At 33.5% G+C, this 25,939-nt stretch overlaps 2 protein-coding genes across 7 annotated transcripts in view; both read right to left on the reverse strand.

Moving 5' to 3' along the window:
* Positions 1-219: 219 nt before the first annotated feature.
* Positions 220-25,939, reverse strand: part of LOC125871888 (uncharacterized) — a 28,212-nt gene continuing 2,492 nt past the window's right edge. The window contains exons 5-11 of one of the 6 annotated variants that reach the window (XM_049552594.1): positions 25,564-25,767; positions 25,335-25,499; positions 24,601-24,981; positions 24,083-24,162; positions 23,633-23,996; positions 1,679-1,891; positions 220-690 (exon numbers count right to left, since the gene is read on the reverse strand). In XM_049552594.1, the coding sequence (XP_049408551.1) occupies positions 364-690; positions 1,679-1,891; positions 23,633-23,996; positions 24,083-24,162; positions 24,601-24,981; positions 25,335-25,499; positions 25,564-25,767 (1,734 nt within the window). In that variant the 3' untranslated portion in view covers positions 220-363. Of the gene's footprint in view, positions 691-1,678; positions 1,892-2,276; positions 2,641-2,726; positions 2,807-3,244; positions 3,626-3,978; positions 4,144-4,207; positions 4,412-21,561; positions 22,047-23,034; positions 23,248-23,632; positions 23,997-24,082; positions 24,163-24,600; positions 24,982-25,334; positions 25,500-25,563; positions 25,768-25,939 lie in introns of those variants that run through there. The other 5 variants (XM_049552590.1, XM_049552592.1, XM_049552593.1 and 2 more) reach the window with 5 other exon arrangements.
* On the reverse strand, positions 17,384-18,913 carry LOC125871889 (proteinase inhibitor 1-like). Its single transcript, XM_049552595.1, has 3 exons — positions 18,738-18,913; positions 18,160-18,237; positions 17,384-17,746 (listed from the first exon to the last, which is right to left on the reverse strand). Exons 1-3 carry the CDS (start codon positions 18,784-18,786, stop codon positions 17,550-17,552), a joined length of 324 nt encoding a protein of 107 aa, XP_049408552.1. The 5' UTR covers positions 18,787-18,913; the 3' UTR covers positions 17,384-17,549.

Raw genomic sequence — 25,939 nt, forward strand, 5'->3', positions numbered from 1 at the left:
AAAAATCCAAAGTTTATTAGTTTGGTTTGATTTATAAATTAAAAAATTCGACACAATGATTTGGTTTGATATTTGAAAAACCCGAACCAACCCGAAGTTGAAAAACCTGAAAAAATCCAAATTTTATTAGTTTGATTTGGTTTCTAAATTTAAAATTTTTACACAAATGACTTGATTTGATATTTGAAAAACCCAAACCAATCCGATCATGTACACCCCTAATCACAATTATGCAATAGTAGTGATACTATGAATATGATCAATTGCATTTCCTTTACAAATACAACCTCCCTCAACATATTTCAAGCTAAAAATAAGAAACTTACGCGTAGAATACAGGTGCATACACCTAATGTTAGTCGATCAAAGCTGTTTAGTCCAGTCAAAAGGGTCCCAATCTCTTGCAAAACTTGCAACAGCTTCTCTTTGTGTGTCAACTGATTCACGCCGTCGATGCTGATGCATGTCTTCAGGTGGCAACTTCAGCATCCCTCTTACCACATTGAGGCCGAAACTGCTGCTGAACTGGTTTTCATCGTCAATTACATGAACGAACCCTTTGTTTAAGCCAAATTCAACATGGAAGTAGGGAAAATCCTTTGGGATTGATGCCCGCAAACCCTTTACACTTGTATCTATGAGTTTCTTAGCATTGTGTTGACTCCATTCATCTTCGGCTTCATCAATCGCCTACAGTGGATATTTGTTATGAGCAAGTGCAGAAGAGAAAATTGCTTCAAATAGACACAGCAACAAATTGGAGCAAAAGAAAGGGAAAAGAACAAAAGAATGAGCACGCATAGCCAGCGCAACCTTGAGTTTTTCTAGAAGACAGTGCTTATATTCAGTCTTTGCTTCAACCAAATCCTAAGGGACTTGATTCTGATAACAGGTCTATTAAGAGCCAAAAGACAATTCTATGTTTCTTTCACAGCAATACATAAGCGTTAGTTCATAAGAAAAGATGTAATTGCAACAATATTAGTTCCAAATACGCCTAGCACATCCTATGAACTTTTGTATGACCAAGAAATCCCCAAGGGTAAAAGGTGCATGGTTCAAAATTTGGTGGATAATAGGCCTGCACCTCCACCCTTCTCCACTTAAATACAATACCTATGTCTACGGTGGAGTTCGAACACGTAACACGTGCCCCCACACATCACCTGTTATACTCTTCTTTATTTGATAAAGTAAGAGATCATCATTGCATGGGCATCAGGAAGATGCCAAATTACAAAAGGTCTAACCAGGTAGCTCCAGTACAGAAGGGGAAAAAACATTTCATCTCTGGTACAAGTAGTCTAAGGCTCTAAGCTTAGACCAAATCACCTGTTATACTCTTACCAATAGACCAAATCCCTGGGGAAATTAACACGTCTTAGCAGTCAGCACATCCTATGATTCGATAATAGTACAAGACCAAGAAGCAAGACTCACTGCCACTATAATGAGGGTTCATATTTCACAAATCCCAGACCAAATTCTAATCATATTTGACAGGAGATGAACTGGTAACCCTTCAAATGTTTTACCAAAAATCCCTTAATCCCTTCATATCATATTTACGGAAGACTAGGCAACCTCATATTTTGTAAATTCCAACTCATACGAAACTAAATTTGATAGACAGTGCTATAAAAATAAAACAGACAACACACAAGATGGTTTTGCAAACCTTTTTAAAGTACAAGGGTGCTTGCTTTGCAACTTCCTTGGGCAAAGGAATGCACTCTACCAAACAATGCCGCTTCTGCCGGGCCAAACTCATCACAGTCTCGAGAAAAATAAGATCCTTCTCTTGCTTCGCAAACATCATAATGAGGCATTTCTTGAAGTTCCTAAACTCTTCCCAGACATTATCATCCAGAGATCTTGTAGCTGATTCATGCTGTTCCAAGAGAAAGCAATGGTCACTATGACAAAAAAACAGCAAAGAATTGGCAGAGCAAAGGTAGCACTATAACAAGATTTTTGGCAGCAATAATATCCTGAAGCATCTACCACAAAAGAAACTATTTTTTTCTGATGTAAATGACCTCTTCCTTTTTGCATCGTTAAAAGTCAACTTCTGATACAAATGATCTCTTGAAACGCTGAAAAGCAGACAAATGAGGAGTAGGGAGCTAAGCATTGCTCATAAGACACTACTCATAGAGATCTAGCACACTAAATATTACTTCTTCGGAATTCAATTAACTGGCAAATTGTACAGTTCACAAGAATGACCGAAATATAACCTATAGATATATGACCAGAGAAGAGTTCAATGTCACCTGCATTGTCAAGATGCAGCAATGACCCGGGGAAATCGACCGCCATACCGGCAGTGATAAGTAACTGAAGTTTGCAATGGCAACCACCAGGTGTTTTGGTCTTGTTGGATTCTCAAAGCAGAATTGGCATCTCTCCTGCTGAGTCAAAATGCGCCTTGCATGATTAGCAGTCTCAAGAGATTTATGATTCTCCACCCCTCCTTTCTTCCGGGACTTTTTCCTCGGCCCATCATCATAATCATACTCATCATCTGCCTGACCATATGTAGTATACTTTTTGTTTTGCACTATCTTCTGAGCAAGATGCACATCTGCATCCTCCGCTTTATTCTTTTGCCGAGCAGATAGGTCATGCATCACATATCTAAGCAAGGGATTAAAGCCAATACATTTAGTTACTGATAGGCATTAAAACAAACAAAACTTTTAGACAATTCAGTAAAAAAATACCTGCTTGTGCTCCCATCTATCCGTGATCTACTCAACACATCATTAGCAGTTTGTTTAGTTTTCATCTCCTCTGCTTCTTTCTGGAAAAAGAAAGTGACATATCGTAAGTTGATAACAACCAGGGAAGTCTAAACTGTCAACTTGAGAATAAGTGTCATTGAGTCTTATAATACAGCTCTCCACTTTACTTGCTCACAGAAACGGTAAGCTGCCAACATGGAGATGTTTTAACTGTCGCTAAGTTTTTGAAGAAAGGGGCAAAGCAAGCAATAAACATAGAGTCTCATGAAGTCATCAATTTAGAAGATCCTACTAGCTAGAAAATAGATCTTAGGATAGATGAAACTTTTTGGCACCTACGGTCAATAATAAAGCAGATGACACGTTACAAATTATTGATATGTTTTTAATAACCTGGAACATCAAATATCAGTGATGTCACTTGAAATACACATGGTCTTGACTAACCGTCATGTTGTTTTGAATAATCTACAAAAGAGAGTGAATTTATTGCTCACCAGAAGTTTTTCAGCTTCATCATGCATCCCTTTCATTCGAAGCTGCATCACTTTTGCAGCTAATTGATTTGCAGTCAATGCTGGTTTGATATTTGTTGCATCTTCACTTGTTCTCTCATATACTGGTAAATCTGGTTTTGATTCCAAGACCCCTGACTTTGGATTTGAAGAATCAGGAGCATGGCTGGAATCACCGCTCTTTTCATGCATAAATTCACGCATAAAATTTCCATCGTTGGAGAATTTATTTACACTAGATATTGCAGTGGCAATAAGCCCCGCATCTGCATTGGATATGTTCTGGTTTTTCTCTTTGCGCCATGATAAAGAGTCTTTAAGGTTGGTGGGCATCCGCATCTTTGAACGACCAGGGGACGTCTCCTGCAAGCACGTGTTTATGAGACTATTAACACCAATCAAACACAGATCAAAAATAGCCAAATTGTCATTTCCCTCTTCAGTAAAGGAAATAGCACAGCTTCCATCTAAATTTATAAGGAGCTATTTCAAAAAAAAAAAATTATAAGGAGCAAGGTCAGACTCCTAGTTATCAGACTATGACATTGTTAAGAAAAAAGTCAACATTAATTTAACAAAAACTTGATATTCAAAAGTTATTCCATCAAGCACTAAAATCACAAATATATAAGCGTAAGATGTAAAGAATAACCAAAGCAATACAAAGCAACTAATGTTGTCCTTTAGTATAGTCAACAACTCTTATCCGACATTACCTTTCTAGCATAAGTCTGATTTCTTTTGTCTGTAACAGCTTCCTTGTCATCTATTGCCCCTTGCCTCCGTTTGATAGCATGAAGGTGAGCACGGGTTGGTGCAGCTTTACCAGAAGACACAGAAACTGCAAGTTGACTAAGTGATCCCCAGCGTTCTGCGGCCACCTGTAAATATTAATGTTAGAAAGTGACTGCAGTAGAAGTATAAGACAATCACTGAAATGCCAACCTCATTAAGCTTCCGTCCTTCCCGATCTGCTTGTTCTTGAGCTCGTCTCAAGGCTTTAAGCCTCCAACTTGCACCTCCATCACCAACAACAGCAGAAGACAGAAGTTGGCTACCACCACTCTTTGTTCCTTCTGAATCATCAGGATAACCACCTCCTCCATCCTTCAAATATGGGTTCAGTTCTTTGGGATTTACTTTTGTCACCTAAAACAAGATGCCAATCTGGTCCAGTCAGTACATAACAATATCAAGCAGTGCGAGAAGATTACCTTTACTACTACATTTTCCTTCAATGAATTGAAGAGAGTAGCAGCACTTGGTATACAAAAGATTCAGGAGGTTCAGTCACTGTGCATTCAAAATAAATCTTTTGATACATTGGAATAAAGACATTAACATAATTAACAAACAAATGAAAGAATCCCCAAAGACTGGATGTATAGCAACACATAGCATTATTGCTTTTTCAATGTGAACAACATATGACGTCAACTAGATCTAGCTCTTGCATTTTTAACATGAACAAACTGATAAAAGCAAATTAAATATAAAACAAAAGGCATAAGGCTTGATAAGAAAGCCCGCAATATTGTCTTGCCATGCATAGGTTTAGGCTTGTTAGTGCATGTCGTAGTACTAGTCGTACCCTAGTAGCTATTGTCTTATGTTGTGTATTGTGTATTGGCCAATGACCAATGACCAATGGTTAGAAGCTCAAAGGATAATAGACCAGCCCCTCTATCCTTCTTTACGATTCAACACATAACAAGCAATCAAAATAGCTTCACCCCAAAAATTTAAAGGTGCATGTGACTCAATAAGCATGACATTAGTCAATTCAACCAAAATTCTATTTTTCCTTTCTGCTACACCATTAGATGAATGAGAATAAGGAGGAGTAGTTTCATGAATTATTCTCAATGATCTAACAAAAGAATTAAACTCATTTGAGTCATACTCACGGCCTCTACCACTTCTAATTCTTTTTATTTTTCTTCCAAACTGATTTGCAACCTCATGGAGATAAGTTTTGAAATTTTCAAAAGCATCACTTTTATTTATCATCAAGTAAACATATGTAAAATTAGAAAAATCATCAATGAAAGTGATAAACTATCTATTACCTCCACGAGTTAAAATTCCACAAAGTTCACAAATATCAGTATGAACTAATTCTAACAAGACATGACAGTTTGCACCAGAATCATCCCACCATCCATCAACACTCTCAACCATGTTTATGTCGGTAATCACTGCCACAAACAGTTCTTCGGTAACGCTTGCCTGAGGGTTAGGATCACGTTTCCGAAATCTATAAAATCGAGCAATATGCCCACTCTTGCCACAAACAAAGCACAGTCCCTTATCTTGAACTTGTTGATTTTGTGCTTGGTTATTTTCACCATTATTTTTCTTGGGAGGTCTACTATTATTTTTCTTTAAAAAATTTCTTCTTAGGCTTCAAAGAAGTATTTTTGGGAGTTTCAAGAGTAGCATTATTTGAAGTAATTAAATTTACCTTCGTTGTGATGTTGCTCTCTTCTTTTTGTAAAAGTGCATTTTGGCCCCTTGCCTCTTCACCATCGTATTTTTCCACTTTCTCATGATGAGAAATAAGTTCATCATCAGCCATGGAGGTGTCATAAACTTTATTATGATTCTTCTCAGTTAACACATAAGAAACATTGAGAAGACTTAAGTAGAAAAGTACTTTACCCTTCCATCTCTTGAAATGGTTACCATTGAACCGAAATGGCTTGTTAAGGTCTTCCATCTTGACATTCGCGGTTTTTTCAATTGTAGCCATTATTGAATCTCCTTAAAATTGCTAGTGAAAAATTACAAAATAACAGAATTACAATATCACAATTGAAAATAAAAATGAAGAAATAAATTTCTTCAGGCTGAGGCGCGGATATCTCACTATCTTTAAGGAGATTCAAGCCCACTACAACAAATGTTTTTCACTGGTCAAGCAGTAGTCCTTCTTGACTTGTCCCCTCCAGGATACAACTAACTGCCTATTCACAAAAGATAACTAAACAACTCTGGACAAGAGTTGAGTCCAAAGCTCCACAAAAAGAACACCTCCCTTCAACTAATAAGAACTCTCTTTTATTTTTTAACAAATTTTATGCACTCTATATTTACTTATATGTAAAACAAATGAAGACCACCACTATTTATAATAGAAGAAGTCGTCCTAGGAATAAATAGGAAGATAATGGGGTACTAAATAGAGAAGATAATAGTCTTAGGAGTTACATATGTTATAAGGTATAATGATGGAATAAACAATGAAAATAAAGTGACACTTAAGCCACCAACGGCTTGGGAGTTGCGGCATGCACCAAGAAAATTGTAACATACACCAACTCCATTTGGAGTAATGCTGAATAGTAATGCAGCAATAATTATTTTCAACGGCAACAATCAACTGTCAATTCATCCATCATAATGTAACATAAATGAAAAGTGCACCAACGGCCATACACCAACATCTATGTGGCCATGCAAAAAATGTGAATTCTTAAATTATTAAAATACCACACTAACAGTAATTACATAAACTAGTTCTCAAATCGTGATCGATTGTATAAGTTCTTATTATTCTTGTGCAAAAGAATATAGAAAGCTTCGTTTTACTTGATTTTCGTGTTTTATGATTTTTGTATGCTAATTTACACGTAAAAAATATTTCATTTATCTCAATGCATTTATGTGGCATCATTTGGCTATAAAAAAAAACATTTTTTTTGATATAAAATTTATATATTTTAAAAACTACGTAAAAAAAAAGTTTGATTCATAAGAAAATCGTTTCTTCATAAAAGAATACGAAATCTAATGCCGCAAAATTTAAGCTAATGCAACCAAAGATTATTTTACTCTCCCATCTCAATATGTGATGATTTTCTAAGTTTGAGAGTTAAATAAATTATTATTTTAATTTTAATATTTTTATATACTTTAGAACGATAAGAGTATATACCAACCTTAAAGTATAACGTAGGATATTAGCATATTATTTATGATAGTTCAAGGATATATTTATCATTTTTTAATTAAAATATAATAAACAAAATCATTCTTATTCTTTTTACAACACTAATAATTCTCATTGTTTATCAAGTTGGTGCTTGAAAAAAGAAAAACAAAAGGAGAAAAAGAAAGGGATATTTTTTTTATAAAAAAAAGATGGTCCCTATAAAATGTTTTTATTCATTAGTCATTTTTTCAGTATATAGAACATACAAAAATGTGGTTTATAATTATAGGTACTTGATATTGATATATTGTTTCTAATTATTATACCTTTCAACCATGCATGCATTTATACATACTCTTTATGTTTACAATTTTCACTCATCGAGATTCAATTGTATTATTTTCTTTGCTCTAAAATAAGTGTTATTTAAGAAAAAACCATGTTTATTAAAAAATTAATGAGTGCAATGTGTAGTTTATTACTTCCCCTAACCCTTTTTTAATGTTAAAAAAGTATTATCTAATGCAATTCTTCTCATGTCAATATAATGAAAAAATATTCTTTTAAAATGTAAGTTAAAGTTTCCATAATTTGAATCTCGAATAGCTAAATTTCACTTGACACGGAGAGCGTATTTGATATCTTATAACAATTATTTTATCTAATGACAAATTATCATAAGAAATATTTATTATGAGCTATTTAATGACAAATTAATAATAATTTCATAGCTAAATTTTTAATTTTTTACTGTGATGGAATTGAAGGAAGCAAACATAAAGAAAAAACTAAAAAAGAGATGATACCAAAAGTAAAATTGCTATGGTCCCCTAATGACATGTTCTTATTCATGAGTTATTTTGTCACTATATAAAATACATAATAAATGTGTTATAATTGTAAGTATTTTTTATATTAATACATTGCTTCTAATTATTCTGCCTTTCAATTTATTTAGTTGCGTGTGAATCCAATATAGCATTCATGTATTAACTCTTTAGACATCTCTGATATTTTATTATGTAATTGAAAAAATTGTTTCTTCTTTTGTATTTTTATAATAAATTAATAAGAGGAATTACTTTTAAACCAAAAAAAAAAAAAAAAAGAATTTGGGTAAAAAAAGTTATATTTTTATATATACAAGGACTAGAATAAGGTTGGACACCGGAACGGGTTGTACCGGTACCGTTCCGGTACCATTCCGATCCGTCGATCCGGTAGTATTTGGGACGCGATGGGATACATTGAACCAATATATGGAACAGAACGGTATCATGACTTGGTACCGGTACCGGTTCATCCCGGTTCATTGGTTCCGTTCCGGTCCGATCCGGTCCCGGTAAATCATTTTTAATTAAAATAAAAAATAATATTTTTGTCATTATTTGCTTTTATTAGCATTTCTTTTTTGTTTATTTAATTTTTTAAAATTACAAACTTAAGTTATTTAACTTACAAGTTATAAGTATAACTTAATAACTTATAAACTTCAAAAGATTCAAATCTTTAAAACTTATAACATAACTACATAAGCTCAAAAATTTAAAAAAAAACTTTATTAAACTTAACTTACAAACTTATATACGTAAAAATTTAAAAAAATATATCTTTAAAATAAACTTAAGTAAAATTATTATAAATTTTAAAACTTAAATACTATAAACTAATATAACTTAGAAAAATAAAAAAAACATTCGTATTTTCGTAATTCAAAATAACTCAAAAAAAATAATTATTTTTTGAAATAGCTATATGTGCCGTCCCGTTTATCCCATCCCGTTCCGTTTCGGTCCATTCTGGTCCGTCTCGGTTCTATCCCGGTATATAGTGGGACGGGACGGAACTGAGCCTCCATCCCGATTGTTCCGGTCCGGTTCATCCCGATACCAGTCAACAACCCGGTCAAACCGTCCCGTTCCGGTCCGGTACCGGTTCGTTCCGATCCGGTGGTCCCATTTCAGTCCGGTGCCCAGCCTTAGACTAGAATAGAGCAACCCTCAAACTTAATGATCACCATTTGAGTGAAAAATGTTTAAATTTTATGATTATATTCAAGATTTTTTTTATACCAATAGAAAGTGAACCTATTTTGTGAACTTTTTAAGGAAATGGAAAAGGATTAAATATATCTTTATTTTATATGGAGTAATTTTATCTGTCATGTAAAAAGTTTGACTCATAACTCTATTGTTAGTCAAATGGTTCAAATATGCAATTATTGGCTAACGACCCCAATTCCCTTTTGGAGATTCTATTCTCCTTTTTGAAAAAACACAGCCAAATCAACTAGTATTATTTAATTTCTCTATTTATATCACGACCCAGACCGTCATGATTGGCACCAGCACTAATCCTCCGGTGGGAGAACCACTATTACAACTCAAACCAAGCAACTAAATCAAAACTGAGGCATTTTAGCACACAAAAGCAAGAAAAATACTAAGGAAAGAAATAGAGTTCCCACAAACTCTAACAAAAGTCTAACATTAATAAACTAACAATACGGAAATTCAACCCCTAGAACCTGAAAGTCATTGTATCAAAACTCTACTAACGGCAAATCTAAGAATAATGGGTACAACCCAGAAACTAAACAAACACCTTAAACAAATAGTCTGATCCGAAAAGAGTGGATTTAAACAAGAAAGATCCATAGCAGCCTGAAAGAACTGGCTCACCCTTGAATCCGATCACGCTCAACAGTCACCTAGCTGAGTCCTATCAATAGCTGCCTGAAGATGCCCGGTACTAAACAAAGAACAAGCAAGGGTAGTATCAGTACACAACCACAGTATACTGGTAGGATCACGCGGCTATCCCAATAGGTGAAACACATGCAAGTAACCACAATCATTATAAAACAGGCATATACCGAACATATACAATATTAGTCAACTATTACGAACAACAAACAGTTTCACAATTCTCACATATCACAGTTATATCAATTTAGAGCAACATACAGTCATCCAGTATCAATCATAATTAGATATGAACGTATTTATCACAAGTAGATACACAACACAATTCAATGGTCCTCTCATAGAACCCAATTCAATGGTCCTCTCATGGAACCCAAACCGTTAGCATACCGATTAGTGGTATCCGGTCCAAGTTAGTGTGTTCAAATGTGGCAACCGATCCCATGTTTATGCCAGAACGTGGCAACTGATCTCATATTTATGCCAAAACGTGACAACCGATCCCATATTTATGCCGGAACGTGGTAACCGATCCCAGTTAGTGTGTCGAATCGTGACACCCGCCCATTCAACAAACCACAATCACAATCACAATGTATATTCTCACAATCATACAACAAGAGGTGATTCATGGCATACAATTATTCAATTATCCTCATTTACGATTAGGGTGATCAATAATGCAACATTCGTATACATATATGCATTATAATGAAGCAATTACAAACATATATCACACCAACATGAAATCACAACCATCACCTACCTCAAATCCAAGCTTGAATCCCCTAAGGCACTTGAATCTTCCCTTTTCAGATTCTTCCTACTTGTTCGTGGTCTAAAACCAACAATTTATACGCAAGGATCAACAATCAAAGGTCTAATTATCCAGATTATAACAAACTCAATAACCCTAGACAAACCCTTGATCCCCATACCCAGATTAGGGTTTCTTCCACCATAAATCACAGAACAAAACCCTCCCCCATCAATATTCACCCATTCTATTACATTTAACAGATCGAAAAAATGGATACGGGGAGTGAAAACTTACCTTTAGCCTCAAGAATGGTGAAAAACGTGTAGGAGTCACCTGGGGTTCTTACCTTAGCTCTAAAAATTGAAAAGTGCATAATAAGATCGTTTAGGGGTTTATTAACGACCTTAAGTCACGTCGAGCCCACCACAGCGGCCCTCATCCCGATGTAGCTGCCCCGCTAGAGCGGCGAATTCCAGCGCCAAAGCGGCATTCTCGAGACAGAGAGTTAATTCAAAAATTCCAAAATTCCCATTTCACAGCACACCTCTAACCAACGACGCTTAGAAAATACACATTACGCCAAGATCGATTCCGGGAGTTCTACTCGCCCGAATTCAATTCCGTAAAGTCGTACGGAATCCTTAACGTCTTAACTATCCACTCATGTAATCATATTCATTATTAGATCTCTCATCTGCTACCAGATTTCCCTACACCTTAATGACTCCGATTTTGTCCAAATCTGGACTAGGTTGGAAAATTCCAAGTTACTACGAAAAATAAATTTTGGCCCCAATTCTTTCCCCATTGACTTTTCCATAACGACGGAAATTAGGTCGTTACAATTTATTTTTACTTGTTTATCCATATTCGTTGATTCATTGGAATAATTTTTGAATGATAAATACATCGATGACATTGATTTTCTCAATATTGTATTCATGGATCCATGTTTGACAATTTGTAGATAAGGGACAAAATGGTTTTTTCCTTTAAAGCCACTAATTAGGACAGAACTATTTTTTTAAAAAAAAATTTCACACAGAATGTGAAGGAGGACAGGAAAAATTGAATTTAAACGTAATATGTGGGGAACATCCACTGTCCATTGATTCTACTATTTTGTAAATTATGAATTCGACAAGAATGAAATGGGAGATTTAGTTTTATAGTCGTTTATAAATATTTTCTAGTTTAATCTTATGGTTTTTGTAATGGGAGATTACTAAAAAATAACATATAAGATCTTGATTATGCTTAATGAAAAAATTTCTTCTTTACCAAAAAAAAAAAGGCTTAGGAAATCATTTTCCTCCTTAGAAATTGGAAATATAAAGGTTGGAGCATTATGCTGAGTTTTTATAATTGTCTTTTAAATGGGGAATAATCTTGTTTAAATAAACTTTTGGATTTAAATGAAATAAAATTCATTTAAAGTACTCCCTTTGTTCACTTTTACTTGTGACACTTTGATTTGTCACATTCATTAATAAAATAATTATTGATATAGGTATTTTACCAAACTAATCCAATTAAATGATGTCTTGAAAAATAAGTATTTAATGTTGAAGGTAAAATATGGAAAAAAAAATTATTGTCTTTTCTTGATATGTCAAAAGTGACAAGTAAAAGTGAATGGAGGGAGTAGTTCAAAATTCTAAAAGACAAACTTCTTTCATTTAAAAAAAAAAACTCAATAAAATTGCCTCAAAATAGGAGGAACCAAAAAAACCTTAATTAATTTATTGGCAATTTGACTTCTTTATTTTATAACAAGGCTAGCTAGATTTTGTATTCTTCTCAATTGTGTATCATTATTTTTGTTTACTTTTTTTAAGTTTTTTATTCGGTATTTGATATTCGCTTTAGAGTACAATTAATAGAAATTTATACTGAGGAGTTTTCTTATATATGCAATGCATAAATTAAATTTTTTTTCATTAAAGATGAATACATATCTATCTTTCCACGCCTATAATGATATTTTTGTTTACCATTGGTCCCTCAACCTTCTTAATTTGTTCCAAAGAAAGTATAACATATATATTGTTACCCTTTATTTTTAATTTTTGGGGTGTGGGGTGTGGGGTGTGGGGACTAGTTTGACAATTACAATTCAATCCTAACCACACATTAATTAAATATATGGTCCCAAAGATGTTAAAATCTTAAATAGAGATATAGAGCAATTGATTTTTGGAATTATGAGAACCCAATAATTTAAGGATAAATCTTACTTGAAAATATATACACTTTACAAACAAGAAAACACAAATACAAATTGACAAAATAACAAGAAAAAAAAAAAGAAACAGTGATGGAATTGAAGGAAGGAAACATAAAGAAAAAACTAAAAAAGAGATGATACCAAAAGTAAAAGTAAAATTGCTATGGTCCCCTATTGACATGTTCTTATTCACGAGTTATTTTGTCACTATATAAAATACATAATAAATGTGTTATAATTGTAAGTATTTTTTATATTGATATATTGCTCTTAATTATTCTGCCTTTTAATTTATTTAGTTGCGTGTGAATCCAATATACCAACTATGCATTAACTCTTTAGACATCTCTGATATTTTATTATGTAATTGATAAAATTGTTTCTTCTTTTGTATTTTTATAATAAATTAATAAGAGGAATTTCTTTTAAACCAAAAAAAGAAGAAGAATTTGGGTAAAAAAAGTTATATTTTTATATATACAAGGACTAGAATAGAGCAATCCTCAAACTTAATGATCACCATTTGAGTGAAAAATATTTAAATTTTATGATTATATTCAAGATTGTTTTTATACCGATAGAAAGTGAACCTATTTTGTGAACTTTTTAAGGAAATGGAAAAAGGATTAAATATATCTTTATTTTATATGGAGTAATTTTATCTGTCATATAAAAAGTTCGACTCATAACTCTATTGTTAGTCAAATGGTTCAAATATGTAATTATTGGCTAACGACCCCAATTCCCTTTTGGAGATTTTATTCTCCTTTTTGAAAAAACACAACCAAATCAACTAGTATTACTTAAATTCTCTATTTATGTCACAATCCAGACCGTCGTGATTGGCACCCGCACTAACCCTCCGGTGGGAGAACCACTACTACAACTCAAACCAAGTAACTAAACCAAAACTAAGACATTTTAGTACACAAAAGCATGAAAAATACTAAGGAAAGAAATAGAGTTCCCATAAAATCTAACAAAAGTCTAACATTAAAAAACTAACAATGCAGAAATTCAACCCCTAGAACCTGAAAGTCATTGTACCAAAACTCTACCAACGACCAATCTAAGAAAAAGGGGTACAACCCAGAAACTAAACAAACACCTTAAACAAATAGTCTGAGTCCGAAAAGAGTGGACTTAAACAAGAAAGATCCATAGCAGCCTGAAAGAACTAGCTCACCCTTGAATCCGTTCACGCTCAACAGTCACCAAGCTGAGTCCTATCAATAGCCGCCTGAAGCTGCCCTGTACTCAACAAAGAACAAGCAAGTGCAGTATCAGTACACAACCACAGTATACTGGTAGGATCACGCGGCTATCCAAATAGGTGACACATGCAAGTAACCACAATCATTATAAAACAGGTATATACCGAACATATACAATATTAGTCAATTATTACGAACAACAAACAGTTTCACGATTCTCGCATATCACAGTTATATCAATTTAGAGCAACATACAGTCATCCAGTAAAAATCATAATTAGATATGAACGTATTTATCACAAGTAGATACACAACACAATTCAATGGTCCTCTCACGGAACCCAATTCAATGGTCCTCTAATGGAACCCAAACCCAAACCGTTAGTAGACCAGTTCGTGGTATCCGATCCAAGTTAGTGTGTCCGAATGTGACAATCGATCCCATGTTTATGCCGGAATGTGGCAACCGATCCCATATTTATGCCAAAACGTGGCAATCGATCCCATATTTATGTCGAAACGTGGTAACCGATCCCAGTTAGTGTGTCGGATCGTGACACCCGCCCATTCAACAAACCACAATCACAATCACAATGTATATTCTCATAATCATACAACAAGAGGTGATTCATGGCATACAATTATTCAATTATCCTCATTTATAATTAGGGTGATCAATAATGCAACATTCGCATACATATATGCATTATAATGAAGCAATTATAAGCATATATCACACCAACATGAAATCACAACCATCACCTACCTCGAATCCAAGCTTGAATCCCCTAAGGCACTTGAATCTTCCCTTTCCGGATTCTTCCTGCTTGTTCGTGGTCTAAAACCAACAATTTATACGCAAGGATCAACAATCAAAAGTCTAATTATCCAGATTATAACAAACTCAATAACCCTAGAAAAACCCTTGATCCCTATACTCATATTAGGGTTTTTTTCACCATAAATCACAGAACAAAACCCTCCCCCATCAATATTCACCCATTCTATTACATTCTACAGATCGAAAAATGGATTCGATGAGTGAAAAATTTACCTTTAGCCTCAAGAATGGTGAAAAACGTGTAGGAGTCACATGGGTTCATACCTTAGCTCTAAAAATCGAAAAGTGCATAATAAGGTCGTTTAGAGGTTTATTAACGACCTTAAGTCGCGTCGAGCCCATCACAACGGCCCTCATCCCGCTGTAGTTGCCCCACCAGAGCGGCGAATTCCAGCGCCAAAGCGGCATTCTCGAGACAGAAAGTTAATTAAAAAATTCCAAAATTCCCATTTCACAGCACACCTCTAACCAACGACGCTCAGAAAATACACATTACGCCAAGATCGATTCTAGGAGTTCTACTCGCCCGAATTCAATTCCGTAAAGTCGTACGGGATCCTTAACGTCTTAACTATCCACTCATGTAATCATATTCATTAATAGATCTCTTATTTGCTACCAGATATCCCTACACCTTAATGACTCTGATTTTGTCCAAATCTAGACTAGGTTGGGAAATTCCAAGTTACTACGGAAAAAAAACTCTAGCCCCAATTCTTTCCCCATTGGCTTTTCCATAACGACGGAAATTAGGTCGTTACAATTTAATTTTACTTATCCATATTCGTTGATACATTGGAATAATTTTTGAATTCAAACGTAATATGTGGGGGACATCCACTGTCCATTGATTCTACTATTTTGTAAATTATGAATTCAACAAGAATGAAATGGGAGATTTAGTTTTATAGTCGTTTATAAATATTTTCTAGTTTAATTTTATGGGTTTTGTAATGGGAGATTACTAAAAAATAACATAGAAGATCTTGATTATGCTTAATGAAAAAATTTCTTCTTTACCAAAAAAAAAAGGCTTAGGAAATCATTTTCCTCCTTAGAAATTGGAAATATAAAGGTTGGAGCATTATGCTGAGTTTTTATTATTGTCTTTTAAATGGGGAATAATCTTGTTTAAATAAACTTTTGGATTTAAATGAAATAAAATTCATTTAAAGTACTCCCTTTGTTCACTTTTACATCACACTTTGATTTGTCACATTCATTAATAAAATAATTATTGATATAGGTATTTTACCAAACTAATCCAATTAAATGATGTCTTGAAAAATAAGTATTTAATGTTGAAGGTAAAATATGGAAAAAAAAATTATTGTCTTTTCTTGATATGTCAAAAGTGACAAGTAAAAGTGAATGGAGGGAGTAGTTCAAAATTCTAAAAGACAAACTTCTTTCATTTAAAAAAAAAAACTCAATAAAATTGCCTCAAAATAGGAGGAACCAAAAAAACCTTAATTAATTTATTGGCAATTTGACTTCTTTATTTTATAACAAGGCTAGCTAGATTTTGTATTCTTCTCAATTGTGTATCATTATTTTTGTTTACTTTTTTTAAGTTTTTTATTCGGTATTTGATATTCGCTTTAGAGTACAATTAATAGAAATTTATACTGAGGAGTTTTCTTATATATGCAATGCATAAATTAAATTTTTTTTCATTAAAGATGAATACATATCTATCTTTCCACGCCTATAATGATATTTTTGTTTACCATTGGTCCCTCAACCTTCTTAATTTGTTCCAAAGAAAGTATAACATATATATTGTCACCCTTTATTTTTAATTTTTGGGGTGTGGGGTGTGGGGACTAGTTTGACAATTACAATTCAATCCTAACCACACATTAATTAAATATATGGTCCCAAAGATGTTAAAATCTTAAATGGAGATACAGAGCAATTGATTTTTGGAATTATGAGAACCCAATATTTTAAGGATAAATCTTACTTGAAAATATATACACTTTACAAACAAGAAAACACAAATACAAACTGACAAAATAACAAGAAAAAAAAATAAACAGTGAAGGAATAACGCCTAACAAATACTCTTAATTGGAAAATTACAGTCTATATGCGATAAAATATTAGTTTTTATTGATAAATAATAAACTTTGAAGAAAGACTCCCATGAGATTTAGCCGTTTGGTCATGAGATTATTCAATTAAGACAAATACTCTCTCCAATTTAATTTGTTTGTTTACTTTATGTCTTACTTTGTTTAGAAAAAAAAAAAATCTTTTATGAGAACTCTTTTAATTTTAATTTTCTACCTGACATGTTTAAAATTACAAGATTAAATATCATTTTTGATACATTCCACATATTATTTATTCAGCCACAAGAATTAAAACCCTAGTTTACTTTCTTTAATTATGTGTCGAATCAAAATCATACAAACAAATAGAAACAACCAAAGTAATGCACAATATGTAAAAGGATTTAATTAATAAGATTACATTTAATTAAGCCACACTTATTTATTTCATTATAAATAGTAAGAGTACATGGAGACTTTATAATCAACATACATGAACCCTAAATATTTTTTACATGTGGCTACTTAATTGCTTCAATAATCCATTAATTAACCAACCACAGGCATGTCTACAACAACACCCAAGATGTTATCAAAAAGACGAACTCGATTACAACTAAAGTTCAATATGACTGGAGAACCATTCAGTAGTATCTGAACATTAGTTATGAGTGAGTTCTCCTTCTCAATTATTTCCTTAGCAAGCTTTGTTGGTACACCAATAAGTTCTGGCCATTGTAGTTTTCCTACATATACACATAATAATTAATTATAATGAGAGAAAGAAATTATGAACAAGAATAATATACTCTATATGTGTTATTATAATAGCAGATATCGAATAGAATCATGATATATACTTTTTTTTTAAATGGGAGTAGCGGGAGAGATTTTAAGGTGGAGAATCAAATCGTTATTAATGATGTAAAATTTTAGGTAATTAACCACCTGAACTAATAAAATTTTCCAGAATTGAATAATCTACATCTTGTTTGGCCAAATCTCAGAAAAGTCAACAATGACTTCTTATTTAAAAAAGTATATTTTAGAGAATTGAAGTGTTTGGTCAAGGATTTAAGAAAAAAACAAGTGTTTTTAATAGTAGAAAAAACTCTTTTTTGAGAAGCTAAAAAAGCAAATTCCTTTAAAAGAACTTTACCTTTGCATTTAAATTGCTTTAGAAGTTCTATGACTTCTGGTCCATCACTTTCTTTTCGTGCCATGAGAGTTTCAAAGGCTGTAAAAAAAAAAAGCATTTCAATAGCAATTAGTGTATTTCTCATTTCAAATTAGATTATCAGAAAATTATGATGCCTAAAATTTATTGGCACAAGCAAGGGTAGAAGGAGATCCATCCGAACTCTGGCAGAGCTAACATTATCACTAAGAGAGTCAATATATACATTTTCACTAAGAGAGTCAACATTTTCACTAAATAATGTAATATTTCAGCAAAGGAATGTCAATTGACAAAGTCATTGAACAAGTCGCTCTTTCAGACCTGCTTTGCCGGTTAGTCACATTATATTTGCAAGATCAAACTATTTTTTTTTATGTATATATAGTATAATAAGGTAAATTTTTTGTGAACCCCCCCTCCCCCCCCCCTCCCCACACACACACCCTCAACCCCCATATCGCAAAAGAAATATAAATCATTTACAACTCTAATAATATTCTTGTAATATATATATAGAGAGAGAGAGAGAAAGAGAGAGAGGGGAGGGGGGTACTAACAAGTTGCAAGAAGAAAGAAAACAATGATGTGAGCAAACTTTGACTCCATTTTCTTTTAGTTGTAAAGAGTAGAAGGAATTGAGTGAATTTGTAAGAGTGCATCACACAAATTTATAGGCAGAGGTTGCCTTCATTGTAGTGAGGTACTACATACTAGTGGTGTCTAACAACCACATGTTGAACAATTTGAAGATAAGGAAAAAAATATTATGTTTTGAAGGAGGACAGTGAAAATTGAATTTACGTGTAGTTCCAAAAAGAAAACTAGAGTCTCGAAGAGAGGTACAAAACGGTTGATTTATGAATTCACATTAATTTAATATTTTAAGAATAGATCTTATCTGAATGTATATACACTTCACCAGAATGAACAAATATATACTGGCAAAATAAGAAGAAAAAAAGAAATAGAGAAGTATTAATTACATAAACTAGTTCTCAAATCGTGATCGATTGTATAAATTCTTAATATTCTTGTGCAAAGGAATATAGAAAGCTTATTTGAAGTTTATTTTTTTCCTTAAAGAAAAGTCAAAGTATTACCATAAATGCTTGAATTTTTTCTGAAAGGAAAATATAATTTTCTTCCATATTTGGTTTATTCTTTCCTTAGATGAATAGTTTGGAGATCTATAAATTGAAGATTCCTATTCTCATAGCATATAACAATAACATCCACAATGTAGTCGTTTAAGAGTTTTGTTTATGGGGAGATTTATTCTCTTTCAATGTTTTTTTTTATATTAGTTTTAATTTGATATAATAATATTTTGATTTTTAGTATAAGTTTTTGTTATCTGATTTATCAACTATATGATTTGCAAATTGCAAGCTTCCGCATGACGCTCTAATCACCCTTCAGAACCCAACAAGTGGTATTAGAGCACATGGTTCAATAACCCAGGTTCATCGAGGTTGAAGACAGGTTCAAGGCGGTTTCAAATCAATTTGCAACCAATTTGATGATAAAGAAGATTTTTGTCCAGCTACATGTGGAGAAAAGATTTAAATCATATTTTCAACATTCTGTTGCTGCATCTTTGAAAATAAAAATAAAATATTTTACAACCATTTTTAATCCATATATTTTAAACTTTATTTTTAACCATGGCAAGCAGCAGTTATGAAGACTATGTGAAGAAAGAAGATTATCAAGCATGTGAAGAAGGTGAATCAAGTTTTGTTAAGAAAATCCAGCCAAAAGGGGAGATTTGTTAGGGTTTTGCCCAGATTTTCTTTCCTTATTTGAAGTTTATTTTTTTCCTTAAAGAAAAGTCAAAGTATTACCATAAATGCTTGAACTTTTTCTGAAAGGAAAATATAATTTTCTTCCATATTTGGTTTATTCTTTCCTTAGATGAATAGTTTGGAGATCTATAAATTGAAGATTTCTATTCTCATAGCATATAACAATAACATCCACAATGTAGTCGTTTAAGAGTTTTGTTTATGGGGAGATTTATTCTCTCTAAAATTTCAATGTTTTTCTTTATATTAGTTTTAATTTGATATTATTTTGATTTTTAGTATAAGTTTTTGTTATCTGATTTATCAACTATATAATTTCTAAATTGCAAGCTTCCGCATGACGCCCTAATCATCCTTCAGATCCCAACATATAGGACACAAAAAAAAATGTGTAATAATTGTAAGTACTTGATATTTGTCTTGAAAATATTTGGAGATAAGATTTTATGACCAAATAAATATTCAAAGATAAATGATAAATTTGGATTAATCCTTGCTTGATGCTCTACAATTCAAAGTAAGGCTTGACGGAATCAGTTTACCAGTGTGAGTTTAAATTACTGCAGATACGAAATTAAAGCTCGAAATTTGGCTACTCAAATTCAAGTATATCACAATTAGGGGTGTACAAAATAGAATCGAAAATCAAACCAAACTGCAAATCGAGTCAAATAGGAAAAAAAATCCGACTAGTGGTTTGGTTTAACTTGGTTTGGTATTGGATTAAAAAATCCGACTATATGTGGGTTAAAAAAAATCAACCCAAGACCAAACCAACCCGACATTATATATGTAATTTTAAAATTTTATGTTATACATAAAAATATTTACATTGATATAATTTTAAAATAGTTCTTATACTATTTCATAGTTTTTATCTTTTAATATATTATTTCAAGTTTAAAACTTAGAATTCGGCATGGTCCAATAAAGATTATAGTTCGTAGATGTTGATAATTATAATAAAACTTAAATCAAAATCAAATTAATATTACTGCAAAAAGAAAATCAATTCAACACTAAGAATGACAATAATATTGAATATTTGTCCTTTACTTTTACATTGGTTTAGACAATTAAAATACATAATCTAATTTTAATTTTCCTTAAATATTTAGTAATGTAACTAATACTTATTAAACTTATTTTAGCATGATTTAGTACTTTTAAAATATGATCATTTTCACTATAACTTTGCAATATTTATTTATATGATGATTTCATTATTATTTTTTATTGAATATTTTAATGTCATCGCTCATCTCATATTTTGTGTTATTTTCTTAAGAAACACCTTAGATAATTATATTTTGATTGGACCAAAGAAATATTTGAAGCACAAGTTAATTATATGTTTGTATGCAAACTTTACCGAAAAAATCCGAGGTTTATTAGTTTGATTTAATTTATAAATTAAAAAATTCGACACAATGATTTGATTTGGTATTTGAAAAAACCATACCAACCCGAGGTTGAAAAACCCGAAAAAATCCGAATTTTATTAGTTTTGGTTTATAAATTAAAAAATTTCACACAAATGGTTTGGTTTGATATTTGAAAAACCCGAACCAACCCGGTCATGTACACCCCTAATCACAATTATGCAATAGTAGTGATACTATGAATATGATCAATTGCATTTCCTTTACAAATACAACCTCCCTCAACATATTTCAAGCTAAAAATAAGAAACTTACGCGTAGAATACAGGTGCATACACCTAATGTTAGTCGATCAAAGCTGTTTAGTCCAGTCAAAAGGGTCCCAATCTCTTGCAAAACTTGCAACAGCTTCTCTTTGTGTGTCAACTGATTCACGCCGTCGATGCTGATGCATGTCTTCAGGTGGCAACTTCAGCATCCCTCTTACCACATTGAGGCCGAAACTGCTGCTGAACTGGTTTTCATCGTCAATTACATGAACGAACCCTTTGTTTAAGCCAAATTCAACATGGAAGTAGGGAAAATCCTTTGGGATTGATGCCCGCAAACCCTTTACACTTGTATCTATGAGTTTCTTAGCATTGTGTTGACTCCATTCATCTTCGGCTTCATCAATCGCCTACAGTGGATATTTGTTATGAGCAAGTGCAGAAGAGAAAATTGCTTCAAATAGACACAGCAACAAATTGGAGCAAAAGAAAGGGAAAAGAACAAAAGAATGAGCACGCATAGCCAGCGCAACCTTGAGTTTTTCTAGAAGACAGTGCTTATATTCAGTCTTTGCTTCAACCAAATCCTAAGGGACTTGATTCTGATAACAGGTCTATTAAGAGCCAAAAGACAATTCTATGTTTCTTTCACAGCAATACATAAGCGTTAGTTCATAAGAAAAGATGTAATTGCAACAATATTAGTTCCAAATACGCCTAGCACATCCTATGAACTTTTGTATGACCAAGAAATCCCCAAGGGTAAAAGGTGCATGGTTCAAAATTTGGTGGATAATAGGCCTGCACCTCCACCCTTCTCCACTTAAATACAATACCTATGTCTACGGTGGAGTTCGAACACGTAACACGTGCCCCCACACATCACCTGTTATACTCTTCTTTATTTGATAAAGTAAGAGATCATCATTGCATGGGCATCAGGAAGATGCCAAATTACAAAAGGTCTAACCAGGTAGCTCCAGTACAGAAGGGGAAAAAACATTTCATCTCTGGTACAAGTAGTCTAAGGCTCTAAGCTTAGACCAAATCACCTGTTATACTCTTACCAATAGACCAAATCCCTGGGGAAATTAACACGTCTTAGCAGTCAGCACATCCTATGATTCGATAATAGTACAAGACCAAGAAGCAAGACTCACTGCCACTATAATGAGGGTTCATATTTCACAAATCCCAGACCAAATTCTAATCATATTTGACAGGAGACCAACTGGTAACCCTTCAAATGTTTTACCAAAAATCCCTTAATCCCTTCATATCATATTTACGGAAGACTAGGCAACCTCATATTTTGTAAATTCCAACTCATACGAAACTAAATTTGATAGACAGTGCTATAAAAATAAAACAGACAACACACAAGATGGTTTTGCAAACCTTTTTAAAGTACAAGGGTGCTTGCTTTGCAACTTCCTTGGGCAAAGGAATGCACTCTACCAAACAATGCCGCTTCTGCCGGGCCAAACTCATCACAGTCTCGAGAAAAATAAGATCCTTCTCTTGCTTCGCAAACATCATAATGAGGCATTTCTTGAAGTTCCTAAACTCTTCCCAGACATTATCATCCAGAGATCTTGTAGCTGATTCATGCTGTTCCAAGAGAAAGCAATGGTCACTATGACAAAAAAACAGCAAAGAATTGGCAGAGCAAAGGTAGCACTATAACAAGATTTTTGGCAGCAATAATATCCTGAAGCATCTACCACAAAAGAAACTATTTTTTTCTGATGTAAATGACCTCTTCCTTTTTGCATCGTTAAAAGTCAACTTCTGATACAAATGATCTCTTGAAACGCTGAAAAGCAGACAAATGAGGAGTAGGGAGCTAAGCATTGCTCATAAGACACTACTCATAGAGATCTAGCACACTAAATATTACTTCTTCGGAATTCAATTAACTGGCAAATTGTACAGTTCACAAGAATGACCGAAATATAACCTATAGATATATGACCAGAGAAGAGTTCAATGTCACCTGCATTGTCAAGATGCAGCAATGACCCGGGGAAATCGACCGCCATACCGGCAGTGATAAGTAACTGAAGTTTGCAATGGCAACCACCAGGTGTTTTGGTCTTGTTGGATTCTCAAAGCAGAATTGGCATCTCTCCTGCTGAGTCAAAATGCGCCTTGCATGATTAGCAGTCTCAAGAGATTTATGATTCTCCACCCCTCCTTTCTTCCGGGACTTTTTCCTCGGCCCATCATCATAATCATACTCATCATCTGCCTGACCATATGTAGTATACTTTTTGTTTTGCACTATCTTCTGAGCAAGATGCACATCTGCATCCTCCGCTTTATTCTTTTGCCGAGCAGATAGGTCATGCATCACATATCTAAGCAAGGGATTAAAGCCAATACATTTAGTTACTGATAGGCATTAAAACAAACAAAACTTTTAGACAATTCAGTAAAAAAATACCTGCTTGTGCTCCCATCTATCCGTGATCTACTCAACACATCATTAGCAGTTTGTTTAGTTTTCATCTCCTCTGCTTCTTTCTGGAAAAAGAAAGTGACATATCGTAAGTTGATAACAACCAGGGAAGTCTAAACTGTCAACTTGAGAATAAGTGTCATTGAGTCTTATAATACAGCTCTCCACTTTACTTGCTCACAGAAACGGTAAGCTGCCAACATGGAGATGTTTTAACTGTCGCTAAGTTTTTGAAGAAAGGGGCAAAGCAAGCAATAAACATAGAGTCTCATGAAGTCATCAATTTAGAAGATCCTACTAGCTAGAAAATAGATCTTAGGATAGATGAAACTTTTTGGCACCTACGGTCAATAATAAAGCAGATGACACGTTACAAATTATTGATATGTTTTTAATAACCTGGAACATCAAATATCAGTGATGTCACTTGAAATACACATGGTCTTGACTAACCGTCATGTTGTTTTGAATAATCTACAAAAGAGAGTGAATTTATTGCTCACCAGAAGTTTTTCAGCTTCATCATGCATCCCTTTCATTCGAAGCTGCATCACTTTTGCAGCTAATTGATTTGCAGTCAATGCTGGTTTGATATTTGTTGCATCTTCACTTGTTCTCTCATATACTGGTAAATCTGGTTTTGATTCCAAGACCCCTGACTTTGGATTTGAAGAATCAGGAGCATGGCTGGAATCACCGCTCTTTTCATGCATAAATTCACGCATAAAATTTCCATCGTTGGAGAATTTATTTACACTAGATATTGCAGTGGCAATAAGCCCCGCATCTGCATTGGATATGTTCTGGTTTTTCTCTTTGCGCCATGATAAAGAGTCTTTAAGGTTGGTGGGCATCCGCATCTTTGAACGACCAGGGGACGTCTCCTGCAAGCACGTGTTTATGAGACTATTAACACCAATCAAACACAGATCAAAAATAGCCAAATTGTCATTTCCCTCTTCAGTAAAGGAAATAGCACAGCTTCCATCTAAATTTATAAGGAGCTATTTCAAAAAAAAAAAATTATAAGGAGCAAGGTCAGACTCCTAGTTATCAGACTATGACATTGTTAAGAAAAAAGTCAACATTAATTTAACAAAAACTTGATATTCAAAAGTTATTCCATCAAGCACTAAAATCACAAATATATAAGCGTAAGATGTAAAGAATAACCAAAGCAATACAAAGCAACTAATGTTGTCCTTTAGTATAGTCAACAACTCTTATCCGACATTACCTTTCTAGCATAAGTCTGATTTCTTTTGTCTGTAACAGCTTCCTTGTCATCTATTGCCCCTTGCCTCCGTTTGATAGCATGAAGGTGAGCACGGGTTGGTGCAGCTTTACCAGAAGACACAGAAACTGCAAGTTGACTAAGTGATCCCCAGCGTTCTGCGGCCACCTGTAAATATTAATGTTAGAAAGTGACTGCAGTAGAAGTATAAGACAATCACTGAAATGCCAACCTCATTAAGCTTCCGTCCTTCCCGATCTGCTTGTTCTTGAGCTCGTCTCAAGGCTTTAAGCCTCCAACTTGCACCTCCATCACCAACAACAGCAGAAGACAGAAGTTGGCTACCACCACTCTTTGTTCCTTCTGAATCATCAGGATAACCACCTCCTCCATCCTTCAAATATGGGTTCAGTTCTTTGGGATTTACTTTTGTCACCTAAAACAAGATGCCAATCTGGTCCAGTCAGTACATAACAATATCAAGCAGTGCAAGAAGATCACCTTTACTACTACATTTTCCTTCAATGAATTGAAGAGAGTAGCAGCACTTGGTATACAAAGATTCAGGAGGTTCAGTCACTGTGCATCAAAATAAATCTTTTGATACA

Source organism: Solanum stenotomum, chromosome 7 (assembly GCF_019186545.1).
Source record: "Solanum stenotomum isolate F172 chromosome 7, ASM1918654v1, whole genome shotgun sequence".
NCBI lineage: Eukaryota > Viridiplantae > Streptophyta > Magnoliopsida > Solanales > Solanaceae > Solanum > Solanum stenotomum.